Raw genomic sequence first — 25,132 nt, 5'->3', positions numbered from 1 at the left:
AATTCACAGGTATTGATATTAATCAGAGAATTTTCAATGCTTTGTTTATGTTGTTTGTTTGCCAGTACATATTGGTTTACATGCTTTACTTGTTCACAAGTACTGTTCTTGGCACATTCTTCACAAATGAAAAAAAATGTGTTGGGGGATGCCCTCGGGGATTAGTACAAATTTAGAGTTATAAATTTCGTGCTCGGGGACGCGCTTGGGGATTGGTTCAAATTTAGAACTGTAAATTTTTGCTCGGGGACGAATTCGGGGATTCGTTTTTGTTTTAAAAAAAATGAAAATTTAACTCATTTACAATGAAAGTTAAACACTTGAATGCAGTTTATTAAACGCTTTTCTTTATATGTTTAAATTATATGATTGTTTTACTGCATTTGGCTGCTTTTGTTAAAAAAATTTAACAGAGCATTTTTCTCTTCATGCAGCGAAATTCTATACAATAAAGAAAGATTTGTATTGTTATTGCGCTGTATGAAGTAAAACTTGATCTTTTTGTCATCGACATTCTAGAAAGTTGAGGAACGCGGGCAGGTACTTTGTTTGGGGTACAATTATCAGCTTCCCTTTTTTAATATTTTAGTTCAATTTGTGTTTTCTACTTTTCTTCTTTCTTTTACTTTTGATTTAGTAAAAACCATTCTGTAGAATTTTTTGCATTTTTTTATTTCATGCAATTTTTTCTCAAAAAAAAAAGTTTTTGCTAAGTTATTTTTATTCTGAACTCGTTCATTCAGCGACGCACATTAAAACCATCTTTTAATGAGGATCAAGTATCATCTGCATTGTTAATATTAATACAATGATTGTACTAAAAATATAAAATTGTAATTAAGGGGGTCATAAATAATAGAATAACTTTTCAGGTACTTATGGGTAAACTATGAAATTCTTTTAAAAGAAAGGCATCTAAATTGAGCAAATTTCAATGTATTATTAAAAAATATTCAACTTAAATGAAATTCGGTTTATACTATACTTATGTATCTAACAACGTACATTTACATCTTTCAGATAATAACTTATTTTCAATGCTCATTTAAATTAATTTAAGGAATACTCATAAATAATATTTCAATATTGCCATTGTATTGGTATCTTTCATCCTTTTTACACAAGTAAATAAAGTTTAAAACAAAGACAACTTATATATAAACACACACACACTTTTTGAAAGAGAACTAAACTGGTCTAGGGACTGTTTAGCAATACATGGGAGATTAAATATTAATATTAATATTAATCTGCGTTAAGGAGAGGCTATTCAATAAGCTAAAAGAAGAGACAGGAGATTAAGATAGTTAAAGGAAACTAAATAAAAGGGGGAGATGCCTTAAAGAAGAAGCACGAGATTAAGATAAGGATAAAAGGAGAGGCTAAAGAAGATTTTCTTAATTCACACTAAATAATTCATATTCAGCAGAATTAAGTGACTATAAAAGTTAAAAGAGACTCCTTTGGAGCTGTTCGGCAAAGCTTCCTTAAGCCTCCTTAAGACTAAAGGAGCCTCATTTAGCTTTCTTAGTCGCTTAATCCTGCCAAACACCGGTTCCTTAGCACGGATTAAGATTACCTCCTTTAGCCTCATTTTGTCCGGGTCTTAAGACACCTCTATTCCTTCCTTTAGCCTCCTTAGGAGGTTTAAAAAAATCCTTGCGGAACAACACCCTAAGCATCTCTCCACGGAATCAGCTATCTACAAAAGACAGAAAACAAAAAGTGCATTGTCCTTTGACCCTAACAAAGTTATTCTTCACACAAGGACCCCTCACAAAATTCGTGACCAATAATTGATATATAACAACCCAAAACAGATATAATTCTGGAAAAAAAAATTATAGAATACAAATACATATAAAAGAGTAAATAAATACACATGTGGATGTGGAATATACCGTATGTAGTCAACTCCCAATCTATATTTTTAACCTACTTGTAATAGACCTCCTCTTTTCCTAATCTGATTCTACTTTTCTCGTCCCATGGCTTTCCAGTTATCTATCCATCTCCTACCAAGATCTCTCCAAACTATTCTCCTTTCACAGCCAGACATGCTGTGAGCAACTCTGGTTTCTAAGTGAAAGATTCGACACATCAACTGTCATCGAGCAATTCATCACGACGTCGACATGGTGTTGTACCATTCCGAAAACCTTGACCTTGCCACCAACTTGGGTTGATGTGTTAAACCTGACATCTCCTGTCACCAAATCCTGCACAAACTGTGAATTTCTTGTCAGTTGACTAATCATTAGATCCACTGTCACATTCATCCGGACCGTTCGTCGAGCCAGTGCTACACCTGGCGGCGCCTCAGCCTGACCAACCAATATCTCATGGTAATAAACTGAAGTCATGCTCGATCCATACCGATACGAAACAGCATTAGGGTTTTTAACTGACACATCGGCGATCACTGACATGTTAAGGGAAGATGAGGCAGCTGAGTTGGCGGAGAGGTTTTCAAGAGCTACCGAGTTCATGGTCATGATTGGTTCTTTGACTTTGTAAACTGTGAGGCCGATCGTCAGAAGGACTATGAAAATGGCAAGTGAGATGCCACATGTGCCAAAACAAAGGAGGAGGAATTGGTGTCGGCGGTGGTTTAATTTGCTTCTCTGAGGGGTTTTGGTGGAGAAGGGAGATTCAGGTGCTACAGCCATGGCTAATGGCGTAATTTGGTCTTGGCTTGGAGAAGGTTGAGGCATGTTAATTAATGGTGATAAAAAGAGAAGAAGTGGAAGGAAGAGAAGTGTAGAGGTGAAGAACTGGAAGAAATTGGGAGGAAGGAGAGGGGTACTTGTTATGTGTTAGACTATTAACAGTTGGTATTATTTTTCCTTTAAACAACTATTAGCAGTTGGTTAGGAAAGAGACATTTTTTAGTGTTGTGGAAAGTTTTCAATTATTTGAGAAGTCTTCTCTCCATTTTAGCACAGGGAATCTAGACTTGAATTCTAATTGCATGTTTTATCTATGTAGTTATAGAATAAAAATATACGTCTGGTTTCATGGATTCTGATCTCTCAAAAAAATTAAAAGAATGAATTGAGTTAGAACCAAGTGTCATACAATTTAGATAAGAGTAGAATTACGGTGTTCTTAAGCTTATCATGTTCTTTGTAAGCTCCACTTCAAAATCAATCGGATTGATTTCAAATAACAAATTCAAACCGTTGAAACCGATCAAAAAATTTAACATGTAATTAAACGCATTGTTTGTGAAGTAGACCGGTTTCAATGGTTTAGATTTGTTGTTTGAAGTTATTTCGATAGATTTTGAAGTTAGGGGTGGATCCAAAATTTTCATGAGAGGGGGGACAATAAAATAGCGAATCGGAGTACTAGATTAAAAAAAGATAATATTTTGACTTCTAATTTTCAATACTCTAATTCTAGTTTTCAATGCTTTCAATTAAGAAGGGGTCTAAAATAATTTTCAAAGGAGAGCAAAGGAGGGAGTTGGAGTGTTGAGCTCCCCTCAGAATTTGTATCCTCTGCATTAACTCAAAAGGGAATCTTTTGAGTTGATGCATCTTAACCTTTCGATCTGTTTTAAGATTCGTAAAAACTAGATTCGTGCTAATATTAAAGGAAACTCTATGTTATAAGCAGAAGTTGGATTGACTTCATTTAAAATCAGACGGGTGAAATTCATTAATTAACTCAAAAGATTTCCTTTTAATTTAATGTTGAGGATACACATTCCCTCCCTTGAATGTCTCCGATCAAAAGACTTGAGCTGAAGAACAATAATGGATCACCGTCTTTTTGTTAAATTACTAAATCTTCGTTCGTATATCTAGCTATAAATGATGAATTTAATGAAAATAAATGATGAATTTAACGAAAATTGATGTGTTTAAACATTAAACTATTAACATTTTTTATATGTATCTATCGACGAAGAATGCTATGCGGTGATAATAACAACCCAATTCAATCAATTCCAGATATCCTATTAATGTAATTAATATGATTAAAGTACTAATACATCAAGAATCATTAAAATTTTAGACTTTTAAAAGTTATTTTCATTAAACAATAATATATGCATAAAATTTACAATTTTTTTATACATGTGACACATCCATCAATTAAGTCATAACCTCAATTATTTTATTTTAAATTTAAGCTTCATTTACAATCACATGTCTAGTAATTTTAGATGGATCTAATTAACTTTATAGATGATGTTCTAAGTATAAATTGGACGTGTTAATTTATGTTGATAAATTGGAGAGTGCAACCAATTAAGAATGCTAAAAGTAGATTTTTTTTAAATCATAAATAAAAAACATATTTTACCAAACCAACTTGATTGCTTTGATTTTTTTCAGTCCAAAATTTTTTTTTTCCGAGACTAAAATGTCATTTTGATCCGAGGTGTTTTCACAAGTTTATCATTATTTTTTCATCGAAATCTGTGAAAATGGCTCGGACCGAAATAACATTTCGGTTTCAAAAAAAAAATTCAGACTGAAATGACATTTCGATTTTTATAGTTTTTCTAAAATCTAAAGCAATCAAGTTGATTTGATAAAATATTCTTTTTTGTTTATGATTTTTAAAAAAAGTTCTTAAAAGTACCAGCAAGGGCAGCTAGTCATGTCTCGCTCTATATATTTTTTTTCTATATTTTATTATTTTGACGAACCGACTTGATTGGTGGTTAGAATGTGAAATTTCGGTTGCTCTCCGAATCTTCCCTTGGTTCTGTAATTATTAATACTGAGTTATAGGGCTGCAAACGAACCGAACCAAATCGAATCTGTCCTAGTTCGAATTCGAATTCGAAATAATTTCGAATCAAACCCAGATCGAAATTGAAATCAATTTCAAACCTAAAAGGCCAGTTCGAATTTGATTCGGTATAATTCGAACTAGTTCGATTTGATTCGAAATTAGTTCGAAATTTCTGATGCTGACTGCTGCTCAATCAGATCTGCAATCCTTCTGGCCTCGAAACTACCAGAAGACCACATCCACCAAGAGAGGAATCGAAACTTGTCCTTCTAGGTCGTGCAAAATCATCACAGCAAGTTTGTGATTTGGATTATTTGGCTGAAATATTGCAATCAAGAGAGAAGGCGAAGAAGAAGAGGGGTTTGGAAAGGAAGAGATATCGTGCTTCGACTAGGGAAAGAGCTCCAAACCTTCGCTGTATGCACCAGCGCTTTGATCGGAGAGAGAAAAAAGTCGATTGGGAAAGAGCGAAATTCGGCGTTTAGGTTAAGCGAGAGAGAGATGGAGAAAGAATACTGGCGACGTAAATTAATTGGACGGTCAATATTAGTCGGAGTTTCGAACCTTTATAAATTCACGAACCTATCGAACCGAATCTACCCAGATTCGAATTCGAAATTGAATTAATTTCGAATCGAACTGGTTTGAATTAATTTCGAACCGAATTACTTTCGAATCGAATTTTTTTCGAACTTTTTCGAATCAAACTCGAATCGAATCACGAATCTCGAATTTTTTGTGCACCCCTACTGAGTTATGCTGACTTACCATAAACTAATAAGAATTATAGTCCATTTCAGATCTACTTTTTTATAGCCCATGCCAGATCTTCAGCGAATTATTTTTTTTAATTTAATGATGTAAATTAAGTCTAAACCTCCCTCTTTAATTAGTCTTTAAATCTGGAAATATCTGGTGCATTCCAAGATTGTCGGACTTTTTTCAATGGCAAGAGAAAGAGGAGGTATGACAATTAGTTAGAAAAAAAAGAGTTCTAAAACTGTTGTACTTAAAGTTGTACTTAAAGGTTGAGAGTATTTTGCAACTTATGTGAAAATTTTCAAAAAAAAGTAATAGCCATTCAATTTGCACTATTTTTTTTCAGTGTCGTGAAAAATTTATATATTCATTTAAAATATGTTCTAGAAAGATTTGAACTAAAAAAAATGATAGCCATGACCATCTAAGAGGTTTTTTTTAGAGAGAAGTGGAGATCAGTTTTTCAAATGGTAATGTTCATAAAAAAACATTATTTGAGTTTTGAATTTACGATCTTCTACACAGAAAGTGTTATATTGTTTTTGGCACTAAATTAAAATTTGATAAAATTAGGAGATGATTTCACCCTTCCGATCTTCATATAAATCATGTTACCTTCTCAATTTCTCAAATCGAAGTGCAAAAGATGTAGATAAATTTTGATCCGGTGCAATACCTGACTGAGTACAATTAGATCTGAATCGTCAATTTTAACTTGACACGAATCTCAAAATAGACCTCCTATGTTTTTTTTTAAATAGCTGTCTTTTTATTAATATATAAATACATGAATTTAATTTTAACAAATCTTCATTTTTTTTAGACGACGGTTCAAATGCCTCCATTTTTTTTTCTTTCACTATGCCTTCATTTTTAAAACATTAATAACTCCATTTTTAAATCATAAAAATCAAAATAAAATTGTTAAATGTGATCTATATTATTTTCTCCACGTGCTCATAAAAATTATCACGTTTAAATTTTGTTTTTATGTGAATCCATAAGTTAAAAAATAAATATCTATAAATTATCCACGTTAGTATGTTTTTCCATTCTGTTGATGACAACCAAAATAAAATTAAAATGTCATAATTTTTTACACACGCATAAATAAAATGATCTAGGTCATATCTAACAGTTTTATTTTGACTTTTAAAGTTTTAAATTTTGAGTTATTTAAATATTTAGAAATAGAAACATGATGGAGGAAAAGAAAAATGAAGACATTTGAACCCTCCTCTTCTTTTTATTGTTTAATTTTGTACAAAGCAGATATAAATTTATTCCCATAGCTCATGTAATATATGTATGGGTTTAAAATTTTAAAATAGTTATATAAAAAAAAATTATGGCAGCCTTATATGTGGAAGCAAAATAGTATACTGAGGAAAATTAAGTTTCTTTCCTTAGCAATAATAAAAAAAAAACAATTGCAGCTTTTTTTTATTTTTCCAGTAGGATGGTACCTATTGGGCCATTTTGAAACCTAATAATTTATGCACCTCATCAAGTCAGGCGCAATCAAAATTAACCAATCTAACCCTGATTGTCATAAAGCTCTTTTGACTGGTAATAAGAAATGGGCCAGAAATGGGCCATAAATGGGTTTACTTGAGCCCAAATTGTAATCACGTGATTATTGTTCACACAGTATCCGTGCTGAATAGATAAGCGATTTTTTTATTAATAACGTTAAGAAAATAAAATATAAGGCAAATGCTTATGTGCATATAAGGACCTATTTGTAAAATGAACATATTTTTATTTTCAAAGTTCAAACAGTCGATCCGAACCGTTCAACTTGTTCTCCATATTAATATGTGCTTGGAGACCAAATTTTACATTTTTCTGAAATTTTTTACTATTTATTAAGATGAGTACAAAATTCAATGGTCTGAATTTGATATTTTTTGTACTCATCTTAATAAATAGTAAAAAATTTCAGAAAAATGTAAAATTTGGTCTCCAAGCACATATTAATATGGAGAACAAGTTGAACGGTTCAGATCGACTGTTTGAACTTTGAAAATAAAAATATGTTCATTTTACAAATAGGTCCTTGTATGCACAGAAGCATCACTCAAAATATAAATGTATGGCATTGATCTCCGAAATTATGCAAAACTTACACGGTCGGATGGTTATCTAGAGTGAAAAAAGTGTGCCGTGTTGTGTCATGATTAAAAAGTCAATAGATAGTTACGTCAAGCGAATAGTTACGTCATGTGAGTTATGTCGTTCTCAAACGTGCCGTGACCAAACGTGACTTGTGTGACCATTTGATTATAATTTTAGTTAGTATATTCAAGAATCAAGATTGACCATTTGGTCAATATCTAATGGTCCTAATTACACATGACTCGTGTGACCGCGTGCCGTGCTGTACTGTGACTAAATCTTTCGCATATTGTGTCGTGTCAAATTTTCTAAAGATGGTCACGACACACGATTGGTCACAGTATGAGATACGCGAGTCACGGCACGTAACCGACACACATACCGTGTTGTTCCATACCATGACTGTACCGTTTGTGACAGAGCCGACTCCGCCGTGCCACTTTTTAATCATCATCTGGATATAAAATACTGCTTAACAAACTTCATACCTTACTGTATATGCATTCATATTTTGTTTCTCACTATATAATGACAAACTATATGGATACTGAAAAGCACTTTATAAAAAGTTTGTTAAATAAATATAAAAGTAGGCAAATGTCCGTACTGTGATGCCAAAAACAAAAACCAGTCACGGGCCTCAAAACCCTTTCATCTTTTGCGGGCCCAGTCCAGTACAACAGTCCAGTACAATACGACAAAGTCCGACCTCAATCACGCACCTTTGTTCCAGCTAGGTCCCAACACAAGCTCTGTCATTGCCTTCTAATATACCCCAAAAATAACAGAAATAAATCTGCTGTTATTCCAAGGGGATCAGGACCCTGTTATTCCAATCACAGCCGTTGACTGTTGTTGAGATTCGGGCACAAAAAAAACTTTTTTTTGAGATTTGCGTATGAAAATTTTTGAACGGTTGAGATAGGAATAACAAGGTCCTGTGATCTCTTTGGAATAACAGCAGATTTATATCCCAAAATAACAATCAAATCAAAACCGAAGAATTATAGTTCCGCAAAACAATTGCCCAGTTTTATAAAAAAAATGTGACCTTGTGAATTCTGATCTTATCTACATTCATTAGAATCCAACCAGCAATGAAATTTAATAAAATGCTATTCGCACAATGATATTATAGAGCTAATTAGCGTTTTTGTACTCTTTACAATTCCATACATTTTTCTTATAATGAAATTTTCATATATTGTGATGAACTTTTGGAGTAAAACTAAATGTGTTTCTAAGTTTATCAAGCCATTTTGTGAACTCGACTCTAAAATTTATTAGATTGATTTTAAACGACGAATCTAAATTGCTGAAATTCTTCTATTTTACATGTGATGCGTCTACATGCAAAAGTTTTAAACTTTCGAATTAATTTAGTGTAAAGTCAAGAGGTCAAAATTATAAGATTTTTAAATTAATTTTAATGCATTTATTTTTGGAATATTTTTTTATCACTTGATTCTATACAAAATTAATTTGAAAATTTAAGATTTTTGCATAACTCGTAAAAGTAAAAAAAAAAAAAATTTAACAATTTGAATTTGTCATTTGAAATCAATACAATGGAATTGAACTTAAAAAAAAACTGATAAAATTAGTAACACCCTAATTTTACTTGAACTTTTGTCAATAAAGCAACAAGTTGGGCGTCGCAGAGATGATCAAAATATCATACTGCGATTCTTTAATTAGAATCGTAGGGTCCCTACAATTTCAAATCTGATCATATCTTTTTTGGAAGGTACGAATTTCAGAGTAGTTATTTTCTCAGCATCAATCTCAAAACAAATAAAAAGGTAGATTTGGAATTGTAGGGTTCTTATTTCCACCATCGGATATGTATCGCTCGTGAATTTCTCTATTTGTCTTGAGAAAAGGTTTCTGTCCACTGAGTTTTGTCCACTATTTGTCCACAACTTTATCCACTCTCATCTAACTGTCTTTTTACAGTATAAAAGATTCAATTGAAAATTTACAGTATTATTTGAAAAATTTACAGTATTATTTGAAAATTTTACAGTATACGAGATTTAATTTTACAGTATATATTTTACAGTATGCAAGATTCAATTGAAAATTCTAATGTATACAAGATTTAATTTTTACAGTATACAAGATTCAATTTTACAGTTCTGCTGATTCAATTTTACAATATACAAGATTCAATTGTAAATTTTACTGTGTAGAAGATTCAATTTTACAGTATACAAGATTCAATTGAAAATTTTACTGTATACAAGATTCAATTTTACAGTATACAAGATTCAATTTTACAATATACAAGATTCAACCCAGTGCAGACGCTAATAATTAACTCTAACTGCCAATAACCGCTAATAACTAACTCTAACTGCCAATAACTTCCTATAACTGTAATTTCCGAAAGTATAGTTTGAAAGTACATTTATTTTGTCCTGTTGTGCAAGTTGCAATCTTTTTCTAATAGTTGCTGGATGTTTTGTAATTAACTGATATATTTTATGTGATATATTGTATAATTTTACAGTATTTACGCAAGTCAAAGCTGTAGATAAATGGTGGACAAAAAACTGTGGACAATTAGACGCTTCCATTTGTCTTATGATAAATGAACCAAACCCGGTCCATAACCCAATCATCTCCCCTCCATCCCTCCATTTCATTGTCATTTAGCTCCTACGTACGTGCCATTTCAATTTCCAACCCCTTCACCATGCATGACACTATGCGTCCCCATATGCTGCTCCTAATTGTCATGACAATATAACACAAACACATGCATGCAAGTGCTCCCTCTCCTTCACTCAACAATTCATACAATTCATTCACAAACTCAAAACACCATCTCTTCACCATGTCCTCCGCTGCCGCCACCTCATCCGACGAAGACGAGATCACCAAGACCCCACCGCCTACAAACCCGCTGAAAACCTACGAGCTATCCGCATGTTCGATCTACTACGCAAAATCAGCCACGATATCTGCCATAACAAACTGGCTCCGTCCATGCCGCCCGCCCTCTCCCTCCTCCTACATCCTCCAAGACATCTCGCTCACTGCCCGACCAGGCGAACTCCTTGCCATTGTCGGCCCGAGTGGTGCCGGTAAATCAACTCTATTAGACATCCTCTCAGCTCGCCTTATACCTTCGCAAGGTTACCTCCTGCTCAACTCATCGCCTCTTCATGTCTCCTCCTTTCGAAGAATTTCTTCTCACCTGCCTCAGCTTGACCTTGCTCTGCCTCAACTAACGGTAACCGAGTCGTTCTTCTTTGCTGCTTCTTTACTTTTCCCTGATTCAACCTCTGCAGCATCTGAAGCGGTTTCTTCGCTTCTAACAGACTTGCGTCTGACACATGTCGCTCACACGTTTGTGTCAGCTACCCTTCTTTCTGGTGGCGAGCGCCGTCGTGTCTCGATTGGCTTGTCACTCCTTAGAGACCCTCATATTCTTTTGCTCGATGAACCGACCTCCGGTTTAGACTCCTCATCAGCTCATTTGGTTCTGCAGTCGCTTCGTTCAATCGCCACAAAACGGTGCACCACCGTGGTATTGTCCATACACCAACCGAGCTCACGCCTATTATCAGCAATTGATTCCCTTCTTCTCCTATGGAAAGGTCGTGTACTTCACCACGGTTCACTCGCATCTCTTGATGCATACCTGTTATCTGTCGGATTCACCGTACCATCACACCTCAACCCCTTAGAGTATGCAATGGAGGTTCTAGACCAACTTCCTCCCCCCAAACCGGTCACTCCATCATCTACATTAAACCTCGCAAAAGAGAATAAGCTCTGCAATTTTGAGACCGCCTACACCAGCTCAAGAGTTCATGAAATCATGACCTTGTACAGCCGTTCATGGAAGATTGTTTACCGTACTAAACAACTCCTTCTAATTAGCTTCATCGAGGCTTTACTAGTTGGTTTTCTCCTCGGCACAATATACATCAATGCCGGTTACACAGAAGAAGGAGTTCATAAAAGGCTTGGCCTCTTTGCCTTCACACTAACCTTCCTTCTCTCAGCCACCACCGAAACCTTACCGGTCTTCGTCTCAGAGAGACCCATACTATTATGTGAGGCTTCTTCTGGCCTCTACCGCCTCTCTTCTCATGTAATTGCTGCCACATTCGTTTTTCTTCCTTTCCTTCTAGCAGTTGCAATCATCTACTCGACGTCAGTATACTTTCTCGTAGGATTATGTTGCAAAGCCTCGGCATTTTTCTCGTTTGTCATAATATCATGGGCAGTTGTTCTCACTGCAAATTCGTTTGTTCTTTTCATAAGCTCATTTACACCCGATTACATTGCGGGTACCTCACTCGTCATAGTATCTCTAGCCGGATTCTTTCTGTTCTCAGGATACTTCCTGACAAAAGATAGTATGCCGGTGTATTGGGTATTCATGCATTATCTATCGCCGTACAAATACGCGCTTGATGCATTGCTTGCGAATGAGTATGGATGCGCGGCTCATAGATGCTTTGCATCGTCAGAGAATGGCGAGTGTACCAATCGAGGAATCGAGGTGTTGGAAGCAAGAGGCTTGATTGAAGAGGAGAAATGGACCGGGTTACAGGTTCTTTTCGGGTTATTCGTTCTCTATCGGGTGCTCTATTGGGTGGTGCTTAGCAGGAGAGCATCCATGTCCAAGAAGTGAACGTATATAGATGATTTATAATTCAACCTTAATTTATACTTGGATTTTTGTATGGTTAATTAAGGAAAAACGATATACTTATTTAGAAGTCTATGTGTTAAGTGTTCATATACTATCGAGATAATTATTATTCTGGCAAATAATTATCAGTAATTATTTCTTTCTGAGTCGATCGTCTTCCTTTGAGATATATGAAAAAAAAAAATGGTAGTTCTTATTTGAAATTAAGGAGGTCATAGAATATTTAAGAATGCTTAAATTTTCTCTTTAGAATTTTGATTTGCTTAAGTTTGATTTTCTCTCTTTTGAAATATAGACGCTTCGATTGAGTTTGCTTAATTAATGTATATATATACTTGTAATATTTTATGTGCATTTGCCTGTACTATATATTTAATCAGTGAACACTGATTATTAAAATGCATTAAATTTAAAAACCTAATTAATTATTACCATAGAAATAATTTTTATAATTTTTTAAAAATTACTTTTATCATTGACAGTTGTCTCAATATCCGTTTCCATTCATCAAATTTGCATGAAGTATACATACTTTTTTTTTTCTTTTTTTGGAAAAAGTGAACATGTCCACCATTCTCCATTGAAAGAAGAGTGTGTGTGTGTGTGTGTGTGAACTAACTAACATTTGCATTTTATTCATGAAACAACTAAGCATATTAATCAGGATCAGGGGACATATCTCTTTTATATTACTCATAAGGTCAATGGATTATAATTGTTTCAGACTTTTTGGTTCCCATCTCTCTATAAAGTGTAAAATCAACCGGATTCAAAGAATGTCACGCAAAGCAAAAAGGGTTCGCCGACGACATTTACATTTTTCACGAATACCATCGAGCTAGATTTACTAGCAACAAGTTGTATAACTTTTAACATGCATATCCGTGCTTTTTCTTTAAATAAAAAATAAAAAATTAATGTGTGCTAGGATCTATTCAGATGTCACACGATTATATGGGATGGGATTTGACGGGATGGAAATCTACTTTTAAAAAAACAGAAACCAATGAGTGCGAGAACACACAGGATAATATGTTGAAATGAGTGTTCAGTTGTACGGTGGGATTAATTGTGGGAAATCCTATTTTTTTTTCTAAGTAACAATATTAATTAATTATTATTATATAAAATACAAATTTTATTCGTTATAATTAAATAAGATGTTTTTAATGAGATTTGGTATTTTTTTATCTCATGTTTTGTAATTTCTTTATTTTTCATGAAAATTATATTCGTACATGTCACATCCCAACTTAATTTGTAAAAAGAAATAAGAATAAGAATAATAATAATAATAATAATAATAATAATAATAATAATAATAATTAAAAAAAATGATGTGTTGTTTGATTTTTCGGGATTAACCTTTATTAATATATACTATTGAATTTTTTCTTGATTGTCAAAATGTTTGACCGAGCAAAAAGAAAAACAGAAAAAATATGTGTCTAAAATTAGTGGGTCCGTATGTGGAAAACTAAAATTAGTGAGATGAGAGAGAGTAGTTGGGAAATTGAAAATGCAATCTGAGGTCCGTAATTTTTTCCTATCAAAATAAATTGGTGTGGAAACTGAGATAGGATCAAAATGGAAAAGTTATGGGAAATAAACTGACAGCCGAACACATGTAGAAAATTTAATCACAATCCACTGAAAATCCCATCAAACCTCTGTTGGCCGAACAGACCTTCAAGAATTTAAATATGTATAAGTTTGTCTAAAATTCTGATCACATACAGCCGTACAGGCTATTTCAGGTATACACAGTGATGATTGTATGGGATCATAATCAATTCCAAATTATAATTCAATTAATGCAATTAGTTAGCCAGAAATAACAGAATTTATTCTGGTAAATGCTCAATCTAATGCCATGCCAGTCAGCCAGAACTCAGTAAGGCTTAATTTAATTATTCCTTTATGTTTTATGAGGAGGGTTCAAATGTCTCCATGTTTTTGTGTCTCCATCATGCTTCCATCTTTCTCCATCATTTTCAAAGTTCAAACAGTCGATCCGAACCGCTCAACCTAACCTCCATACAAAAATATGTTTGGAGAAGAAATTTTATATTTTTAAGAATTTTTTTACTATTTTTTTAGATAGATACAAAAATACTGTTTTTTAGATGGTTTAGATTTACTGATTTTGTACCTATCTAAACAATAGTAAAAAAATTCCTAAAAATATAAAATTTGGTCTCCAAACATATTTTTGTATGGAGGTTAGGTTGAGCGGTTCAAATCGACTGTTTGAACTTTAAAAATGATGAAGAGAGATGGAGGCATGATGGAGACACAAAAACACAGAGGCATTTGAACCCTCCACATGTTTTATTTACCTCTCATGATTCAGGCTAGAGGAACTTTTGGCTGTTGTCATGTCTGTATGTTATTGTATGGTTGGCATAGATAAAATTAAAATTAATGCCAACTTATCGATCCTGCCAATCACGGGTCCTTGTATTTTGTGCAACCCCCTGTTTCTCTCACGTGAACTCTTCTTGTCCTTGTAATTTATTTGAAAGAATTTTGAAGGATTAATTTCGTTTTTTTTTTTTTTTTTTTTTTTTAAGAATTGGCAGCGGCTGCCAAGTGCCAATTAAAGATCTTGTCTAAAATAATCAAATGGTATGTAGATGGTATGTTTTACTTCAAACGGTGATGGTAGTCACTGTCAACTTATCCTGCCAAGCAAATGGCTTTTCCAATCTTCAACACTTTATTCAAATGGTGATGGTAGTCACTCTCAAACAAAATATGTTATTTATTACTAGTATTGTGTAATTGCGTTGCAACGGAAACATATTATAAGATTTAATATAATATGAAGAAATATTTTTATTTGATATTCAAACAAAATAAGAAAAAATATATTCAAATTAAAATAAAAGACACAAATGAAAAAAAAAACGAAGATCTAAATAATAAATAATAATTAAAAGAAACAATAACAAATGAAAGCCCGATTAAATATAACATGAAAAAATATTTTTGAAGTATCATTGTCAGTGTGATCCTCTTTGATGTAGTCTAACATTTTTGAAAATGAACAAATAAAATATGAAAAATAGATTATAATTGCTTAAATTGAAAACATATAATAAAATTAGAAATATTAAATTAATTATGTATGAGATATATTTTTTTCCCTAAAATAACATAAAATAAATGAAAATAATATAAAATAAGTAATTTTGCCTTACCTGTCTGAAATCACCTCCGAAAAGCATGATCTTTCCGCCGAAAGGTTAAATTTCTTCAATTATATCTTGAATTGTTCTATCAAGTGCTTCAATTGCTTGTCACTTTGCTATTGATGTTTCATCCCATATGATCAAAGTAGTCATCCGTAATAATTGTGCAATCCACTTTGCTTCTTGATATCGCAAACATAGTTGTTCTCAATTTTCAAGGGAATTTTAAACCGAGAATGTGCGGTTCTTCCCCCCGGGCCCCAGCATGTTATTTGCTGCAGATCCTGATGAAGTAGTTGCCGGTGCGATAAGATTCATGAAACGCACTTTAGCTAGTAATGCTTTGTATAGATAGGTTTTACCTGTCAAATACATGAAACACACTTTAGTTTAACAAAGTTTATTATAAAAAGAAGTATTGAGTCTTCTTTTCCAATTAACAGACCAGGGATGTGCATTTTTTTTTGGCGCTGTAGTAGCATCTTTTTAGTAAAGTTCGAGTCAGATTCAAATTATATTTTTCATGATTTAAAAAAGTAGAGAATTTTTTTTAATAAATATTATTTATGAGATCAACAAGGAATTTGAAAGAAACAACACCACAGGCCTTTCAAACAAATAGTTTTCACCAAATATAATTAAATGGAAACAAAATTAAGGGACGGAAAAAAAGAGAGTTTGTATAGGACATTGGGATATTCGATGAAATAAGAAATATCAATTGCATTCCATTTGTCAATTTTAAAATTATGTACAGTTGATATCAGTGGCAGAGAGATTAACTGATTAACTGACCCAACATAATTTTCCAACAGAAAATATAAGCAAAAAAAATAAATGAACGATAAGCAAAGATAGATGATGAAATAGAGACCATGAACAATAAGTAAAGACAAATAACAAAATCTTCTTAATTTGAAATTTCGTAATGCCAAAATACAGTTCATCTTTCTCATTTTCTTTCTTTTCTAGTTTAATTTCTGTTGTAAATTTATTTTTCCCACTTAGTTCATCTTCTCCTATAGTAATTGTGACAGATGGCTCAACAATATTGGATTGTAGGTTGCTATCAGTGACATATTCATTCACATGAGATTCAAAATCAACAATCAAGACATATTTAGTTGTCATGTAAAAGTACCTAGTGAGTTATGTAGTGATTAACTTGCACATTAAAAAGAAAGAAAAACATCAAATACAGAGATAAAAAAGGAGAATTCATCAAATATAACTCCAATTCAAAAATTACTAACTTGAACTTACAAGTTTCATTGCACTAATTAAATTACTGACTTCAACTTATAATTGATATTGTAATCAGAAATATTTTTAAACACAAATCATCAAGCTAATCTTAATTATTTAAGAAGGATTTTTAAGAGGGACAAATTTAAGAAGGGTTGCAGAATTTTAGTAATAGATTGAAAAATATTATATCCCTGACTTTTTCAGTGGACAAATTTAAGAAGGGTTGCATAATTTTAGTAATAGATTGAAAAATATTATATCCCTGACTTTTCCAGTGGATTTTTAGTTTCAAACCCTTCATTTATCCCAATCAAGAAGGCTATTAGTGCAACTGCATAACCTCAAATGAATGGTTATGAAAATCCAATGCAACAAATTACTTGATCAGAAGAAAAATAGCAAAATACCCGCACAAAAAGACAAACGAGATAAAAGGGGAAATAAATTGCGTGCTGGAGTGGAATTTCACCTCGCTTGAAGTAATTAATCTCAAGCTCACAGAAATCACGCTCAATCAAGCTCCTAATTCGCCTCGATTTCCCTCGGCAATCTGTATAGAAAAAAATCAATTTCCATTATGTTGTGGCTGATCTGTATAAAATAAAAACGAAGGAGAAAGAATAAGACAACAAACAAATAAGAAAATGGAGATATCTCCATTCTATTTAATATATGAAATATAGTGAAATAAGAAATAAGAAATATATATCTTCTAAAAGAGGCGAAATTAAGAAAATAAACGGAGAAATAAGGAAACAAACGGAGAAAAATAGCAAAAAATATGTGCTCAGTTATTTTAATTGTAACGTATCATGTGGCAATATGTGTAGTGAATATATTATTAACTAAATTTAGATTTATATACATAAAGCGGATGCATTTAATAAAAAAAAAGACAAATTATTTGATTGGAGGGTTGATATTAAATTTGAAATTTCATCTTTTAATCGTAGTCGTTGGCGGATCAGAACATCTACGTGCATAATATAAAAATGGAGGTAAATAATCAATGAGAATAAAAAAAAAACATATATCTAGCATTTCTAACATGCATGTGAATTCCAATGATACCGGAACTGAAAGTGTACTGCAATAAATTAATTAAACTTGCTTTATTAGACTAAGTTAGAGGAAAATGACAGTCTCACACGGCATGAAAATCACTGAGGAGTGCTCTGGGTGGCCGTAGTTTGAGCGTTATGGAGAGAACGGAATAGGAGGTTATTCTCCAACAAAAGGCGACCGGTGTCTTTATTAATAAATGATACAACTCTTGATATATTTTTGTGGACTACCAATGTTTATAGATTTGTGTACTTTGCTAGTGGCAGTCTACGCTACTTAGGTATAGGATTTAGCAATTTGAGTGTGAAGCTTTTCATTTTCTTTGTTAATATGTAAATATTACTATTTTTATTAATATATTGTTGGTGGCAAACTTCGCCACCAATTATTAAAAAAAAAAAAAAGTAGAAAAGTTCATTGATCTAAAGATTCTGAATCAAAGGATTCTTAAGAGTTAATAGATGTCTACAAAATGCCAAGTTAGGATATGCTAATATGTGATTTGTTACATGAATTGATTACATGTATTTCAAGGTTTTTGTACATTAAACGATTACAATTTATAACATTTTTCTTCTATTAAGCTAAATGACATTAATTTCCAGAGATCTTATAAATTTTGGTCAAATTTGTGCAGAAATAGGCCACAAATATATTAAAAAAACTTGTTGTAATTTAACTATTGATCACTGTTCTAAATAGCACGCTATAATGATGCAATAGCGGCGCTATAGATTTTTAGGACCTCAAACGCTAAGCTATTGGATAAAAATGCGTTATTTCAGCTATGACCGCTATAGCGGTAATAACGCTCCACTATTTGCACTACACGCTATGCTACATAGACTTTTATAAAAAGCCTAACTGAAAATTAATTTTAAAGATCAATACTTTCAAGGCCCAGATTGATTTTGTTTTAAAATAGAAAAAGATAGTAAGTTTATTCCATGATGCTTAGGTTTTTTTTAATAGAAAAAATATACAATTTATGTCATGATGCTTAGGTTATTTTGAATAAAAAAAAGATAGATAGTTTATGATATTATTAGAGATATTTTGAATAGCAATTTATACTTTGTACTGGTTCAATATGAATATTCTAATTCATTAATTAATTTTGTGTTACTTATTGCTTTATAAGACTTTAGATAATATTGATAATTAGTAGAAATAAAAATATTTTTTTAAAACAAAAAATGCTATATAGGATAGCTTTCGCTATAGCTACGCTATTTGTGATAGTTTTTTTTTTAGTCTTTCCGATATAACACGATAATCGCTATTTAAAACCTTCCTATCAATGCATTACAACCTCATATTTTTGCCTTTTTCTGAATGTAATCGGAACCATAAGCTCTTTACATTCTATTAAATGATATTTGCAACATTTGTATGAAGTTTCCTTCTTTTTGATATGAATGTTACGTGAATTGATAAAAGAATATCCACGGACAGTTGTTACTGCACCCAAAAACTACTGTAGGTAAATTATTTGAATCTCACCTGATCTGTAATCACTTGTATTCAATAAGTTTTTTTTATTTTACAGATCTTAAGATTTTGGCGAAACTAGACTTCATTTGCCATTTATGTCATGAGCATTTTAATAAGAGTGAGTCTATGGTACTATGCATATTACGATTTGTTACCGTGCTACGGCTCTATATTTGAGTTTTCAAATCCTAACGGTCGATCCGAACCGTTCAACCTGTTCTCCATATTAATATGTGTTTGGAGACCAAATTTTACATTTTTTGAAATTTTTTTACTATTTTTTTAGATTTATTGAAAATCACTGTTTTTGGATGGTCCAGAATTTTCAGATCAAGTGATTTTCTAAATATCTAAAAAAATAGTAAAAAATTTTCAAAAAATGTAAAATTTGGTCTCCAAACACATTTTAATATGGAGAACAAGATGAACGGTTCGGATCGACCGTTAGAATTTGAAAACTCGAATATAGAGCCGTAGCACGGTAACAACCCGTGATATGCATAGTACCATAGACTCACTCTTTTAATAATATGTTATCTATTGGACAATTTAGTATAAATTGATTTTTTTTCATAACTATGGGATTATTTGATACTTGACCACTTTTGAAGTCAAGACTACTTTTGGATTAGATATGGTACATGAATTTATTATAATCCTAATAACCAATCAAAGTTTTTTTTTTAACGAAGTGTGTGTGTGTGTGTGTGTGTTAATTTCAGTTTTATCTGAATTTTCTACAAGTGGTGCTTCCTGAATACTAGAAATGTAGGGAAATAAAAAGGCATAGCGCTGTCTCTGGCAGTCTATATGTTCTTCATATAATATGAGACCCGCAACCGCAAGTATGATATCTTCCTCTTGAGTTAGGCTAATATGACATTGGTGTTATTTCAAACTAAATAACACCACATCTTAAACCGTTAGATCTGCTTTCATATTCGTACAATATGCTTTTACTGTTCAAGCACTTTATTTTGTACGAATATTAAAGCAGATCTAACGGTTTAAGATGTGGTGTTATTTAGTTTGAAATAACACCAATGTCATATTAGCCTAACTCCTTGTGTACCCTTCTTTAATTCTTCTGATCAGTCACCAGAGAAGGGTCCAGTAGTATATATAGCCCATTTTCTGTTATTCAGCCCATTAACTAGACAACATTATTTCATCAATCATCAATATTTATTTGCTTAGACGGACTAATCTAGAACGTTAGGTACAATATTTCATCAAAACTTCTAGGTTATCTGAGCCTATCAACAGTACTTGACAAAAATAGGCAACATTTGACAAAACAAGCATCTGCATCGTTGTATGCAGAAACAGAGCAGTACACTCAAAAATACACAGCACAAAAGCATCGAACCATGGGTACAAATAAATCAGCCCTCGAATAAATAATATACATGCACGGCCTGTTTGCCGACTTGACACCTACCGCTTGAACAAATTTCGAGCTGCTTTTATCAATACTAATTGACATAACTTACAATTCATACCCTACAGAATTCACCTTGCTACAAAAATAAAATAAAAGACGCAATCAATTTGCTTTTTTTTTTTCCTTTTTGCCTACAATTTACAAGTTAAACCCTCTTATTCCTAGGTCGATTCCAATCCCCAAAACCTGAAGTGGTGCCGAGGGATGCTGCTAATGTTGCTTTCTTGATCTTCTGTTGATTTTCATAATCTCTCTCCAGACGCGCCTGGGATGAATAGGGGCTATTTTGGGGTCTCGTAGCATTTCCACGGGACTGTTGTTGCCTTGGATCAATAGGCACTGGCCACCTAATAGCTCCTCTTGTGGGGCTGTTAGTGCGGTTGTTTAACAAATCATGATTATGATTCTTCCTATCTATTGGCACCTTGTACTTCGATGGTTGGATAGAGAAGCTTCTAGAAGGGGAATCGAAGTTTCTAGAAGGTGACAAGGAACTAGTGCTAGTATTATCTGTCCTAGCAGCTGGGAATGGTAAAGGCTTGTGTGCCTTCATAGTCACCTGCAATGGAGAATTGGGCCATTTAATGGCTCCGTTGGTGTGCTTTTGTTTACCACACGAGTCGGGGCTACTAGCCAATTCGCACAATATCTCAGCTGCTCGCAACGTAGTAGGAGAATGAACTATTTCATCAAATAAAGGATACATGTCAGTAAGCTCCTACGAAAGGGAAAAGGAAAAATCAAACACCTATCCTGCATGCTCTATTTGGTAATTCTCCTTTATTAGTTATTTTCCAATTTCAACATTTCACAAACAAAAGTAACCAGTGCTGGTATGTTAATCATGTCAGATACTATTTTGTATGTATAAAGTCTAACAACACTAATGCAATATTAGGGTACCTTGTCTAGTTGACTGGCCAGAGACACTAGCAATGTTGTCACGAGCTTCTGTACGGCAGTTGTCAGGTTGTTCTTTATTACAAGTCAAGTCGCCACAAAACCCCAGTATCTTTTCTTCACAAGGTATTTCTTTCTCCATCTTCTCCAAATCCAACAAAGAGAAAGCAAGTTCGTGGGAAGTGAATTCGCCACCTAATTTCACCCATGGCACCCTTCCAGAGTCGCAAATAGGTTTATGGGTCCCACCTTGAGTCGTTGACCACGGAAGAGGTGGTAAGCTGCTACCACGAAGTGGAGTGTGATTTATGGGGTTCAAGCAAGGAGTTGTTATGCTCAAGTTCACGAACAGGGAGTTTAAGTTGCGATCTTGAGGAAGTGTCAATCTATCCAGAACATCTTTCGGCTGCTGTAGTTCAATATTTTTTAGTTTTATTTGAGAAGAATCCTGGTTTAAGGAAAAAATACAAACAAAAAAACCAGGGTCTTTCATGAAGGCAATTTCATGGTATTCAAGCGAGCAAGAAAAATTTGCAACTAGAAAACAGAGAGAAAGACTCCTCAAGCCTACCTTACTCAAAAGCACAGGCTCATCACAATTCTGCACCTTATTGTCAGCCTCGCCTAGAACAAAGCTTGAAACAGCTCCTAAATCTTTTTTATTATTTCCAACACTGCTATCTGTTGGAACTGGAAGCATGGAGTAGGACTTCCGAATGTAGATCAAGAACTCGTCTTTTGTACACACAGCTGGTCTCTTTCCCTTGTCTCGGCTAGCATTAGTATTATACTTGCTGGTGCCTTCGGCACCTTCTAGAAGCTCCTCAAGGGATGGCTCTTGCATACTCTTGGTTATGTCATGAGAATCTGACTTCAGGCCATACATTCCTGAAATCAAGAGGTTTTAGTGAAAATAGAAAAAGATTATTAAAGATAATTTATTTAAATTCTCCCAAACACTTGTAACCCCCGCCCCCCCTTGAAGGGGGAAAAAACCAAAACATAAAATATACCTCCCATTATATATTGCTGCCCACCTCCTAATTATGTTAACATGAATAACATTTTGAATGGGAAGTTAAAGCATCAGGTAATTTACAATATACCTTTAGACTTTAGTTATAGTATAATGCTCGAATATCTAATTTGAAACAGAGAAGAAAAAAAGAAAGAACAGAAGTGACCTCTCATACTTCCGACGCGCTAATTTTCATACATTTCCATAAAGTATTTAAACTTTCCACTTAAAACTATGTATATACAAGTAGAAGGGGAGAACCCATATTATCAACAGAGTATTTTGCAAGGATCTTAAGAGGGACAAATCACCAATTTCACAAGTACGCTGGACACAATTAGTTCGAGTTGCAGCCTCTTAGAACAAGAAAAGTTGATTGGACTTGTATAAGCTAGCAGAAGGCTGACATACCGAGAATGCTGTTTCCTCCAAAAGTAGAATCAAAATTAATGAAGCCAGATTTTGAAGTGGAGAAATCGTGCTTAGATCTTATCCCACCTCTGAGGGCTTTCCTGTCTGTTCTTTTTCCTTCAATGCAGCGCTTTTGCTTCAAAACCCGTCCATTCTCTGTAGATTACAAATATATTAAGACATGCAAAAAAAAAAAAAAATTCAAACTAAATACCAGCACTGTATATGTACATAACAGACCATAAGTCACAGTTCTATTCAAGTTAAATTGTAAAAATGGTAAGATATGAGGATGATCTAGCACGCTAACTAAAAAAACAAATTACTGTACCAGAAATCTTCGCATCATCGATCTCCATGTTGAATGCCACCTCACCATGCTCAACTTTTGGTCTTTTACCAGTAGCAGAACATGGTAAGACATTTAGCATCTTGACAGATCTCTTCTGCAGGGATTTACCATCTTGTTTCGGCAAAGAGAGAATCATGCTGCTTTCGCCATTTAAAATCCTTCTTGAGCTGGTTTCAGATCTGGAACTGAGAGTTGAGTTAATACCAGGTTTCAGTGGTACCAATAAGTCAGAAGGTCTTTTGGAGAACCGATCAGGAGATTGAAGAGGGTACTTGACATCTGAAAAGGTGAAAGAGCAATTGCATACTCCTTAGCAACAATACAGGTACTAATTATAAAAAAGTTACTATTAACAACTGACAAGTGCACGAGCTAGTATGCGGCAATTAACCTTGCGAGTTGAAACTTAAAAGACCTAATTTTACATAATTCAAGTATACTGCTTCATGGCATAGTCAGTAGCATAGTAATATTTCTAGCAAGGAAAATTATTAATATGCAGTTCTCATAGATATTTCTCAGTAGCCTATTTAAGAAAAACCTAATTCTTCAATATAGACAAAAACATAATCATAATTGATAATACCTGAATGTGATGCAGTTAAAATCATTTAGAACAACCTTAAGAAAAAAAAAATTCCAAAAAGCTCCTCAACTGAACATAAGGCGATTGAACCATTTATCCAATGCAAATAAAATCATGTCCAGCAGCAAAAAAGACAGAGAATCTTTAAAGATGACTATACAATTATTGCCTAAATAAATCTCAGGTCAATCTTAGGAAAAAAGAAAAGAAAAGGCAATATTATAGAGATTAGAAAAAAAAAATCAAAGAGGATTTCAGAGTTCAAATTGTACCGCTACGAGATGAGCTACAAGCTGAATCACGACCTCTAGCAGTAACTAATCCATCTGTACTCTCCGATCCCCTGATCTCAGGCCCCACAGCTCGGCCAGACAAATCTTGCAAAACGACCTTGGGGTTTACTAGACTAGTAGGCAAAGGCAACTCGACAGCATCCATGGCAAGCATAAATTGGTCTCCAAATAATTACAAATAGGTCGTGATGAATATTTAAAAAAAAAACAACAACAACAAGAAGAGGCCCTATCTCCTTCCCATCCTCAGAAAGAGGGTTTCATTCAAGAATCTCATTTAAAATTATTCCTCGAAGTTGAAGACAAACCAGACCTGTTCGATCTGCGTCAAATTTAAAATTAACGCTCGAAAATCAGACTAAGACCCATCACTCTTATCCTTACCATCCAGCTCAACACTGATTAAGCCCCAAATGACCTCTGAATCTTCAGAAATTGGAGAAAATTTGCAATCACCCTACAAATCAAATCTATAACCACATCCACCTGGCCATCTCAAATCCCCCAAAGAAATCCTCAAATTCCCAATTCTAATAGCCTAAATCCCTCAAAAGACATAAGATCTTGATTCTCCCGGAAGCCAAATCGAAAACCTCAATCCCCTCCAATTCCGGTTCGATCTCAGCGATGTGATACCAAAAATTGCGGATCTGACACAGATCTGCAAGAAAAGAGGTTGGATTTAGAGGCGGCGCGTAGTGAGAGAAAGAGAAATGGGGTTTTCGATTTTTTAGGGTAGAGAGAGAAGTTGTGATTAGAAGAGAAAGGTATATATAGTTTTCGGGAAAATACAAAACGTGCCGTCACGAAGGAATATTCCGGCAAT

The 25,132-nt window shown here is 33.6% G+C and overlaps 3 protein-coding genes across 3 annotated transcripts; 1 reads left to right on the top strand and 2 right to left on the bottom strand.

Annotated features, from left to right (window-relative positions):
* Nucleotides 1–1,823: 1,823 nt before the first annotated feature.
* LOC144571710 (late embryogenesis abundant protein At1g64065-like) lies at nucleotides 1,824–2,800 on the bottom strand. Its single transcript, XM_078321071.1, has one exon. The coding sequence runs from the start codon at nucleotides 2,712–2,714 to the stop codon at nucleotides 2,046–2,048; it is 669 nt and encodes a 222-aa protein (XP_078177197.1). The 5' UTR covers nucleotides 2,715–2,800; the 3' UTR covers nucleotides 1,824–2,045.
* A 7,478-nt stretch (nucleotides 2,801–10,278) lies between these two features.
* LOC144572042 (ABC transporter G family member 4-like) lies at nucleotides 10,279–12,426 on the top strand. The gene has a single exon (XM_078321438.1). It carries the CDS (start codon nucleotides 10,391–10,393, stop codon nucleotides 12,278–12,280), a length of 1,890 nt encoding a protein of 629 aa, XP_078177564.1. The 5' UTR covers nucleotides 10,279–10,390; the 3' UTR covers nucleotides 12,281–12,426.
* An 8,253-nt stretch (nucleotides 12,427–20,679) lies between these two features.
* On the bottom strand, nucleotides 20,680–25,132 carry LOC144571450 (uncharacterized). The gene is made up of 6 exons (XM_078320731.1): nucleotides 24,286–25,132; nucleotides 23,407–23,706; nucleotides 23,076–23,231; nucleotides 22,218–22,534; nucleotides 21,650–22,094; nucleotides 20,680–21,427 (listed from the first exon to the last, which is right to left on the bottom strand). Exons 1-6 carry the CDS (start codon nucleotides 24,458–24,460, stop codon nucleotides 20,892–20,894), a joined length of 1,929 nt encoding a protein of 642 aa, XP_078176857.1. The 5' UTR covers nucleotides 24,461–25,132; the 3' UTR covers nucleotides 20,680–20,891.

Source organism: Carex rostrata, chromosome 19 (assembly GCF_964058835.1).
Source record: "Carex rostrata chromosome 19, lpCarRost1.2, whole genome shotgun sequence".
Lineage (NCBI taxonomy): Eukaryota > Viridiplantae > Streptophyta > Magnoliopsida > Poales > Cyperaceae > Carex > Carex rostrata.
The sequence above is the reverse complement of the archived record's forward strand: the minus strand, read 5'-3'. Positions and strand labels throughout refer to the sequence as shown.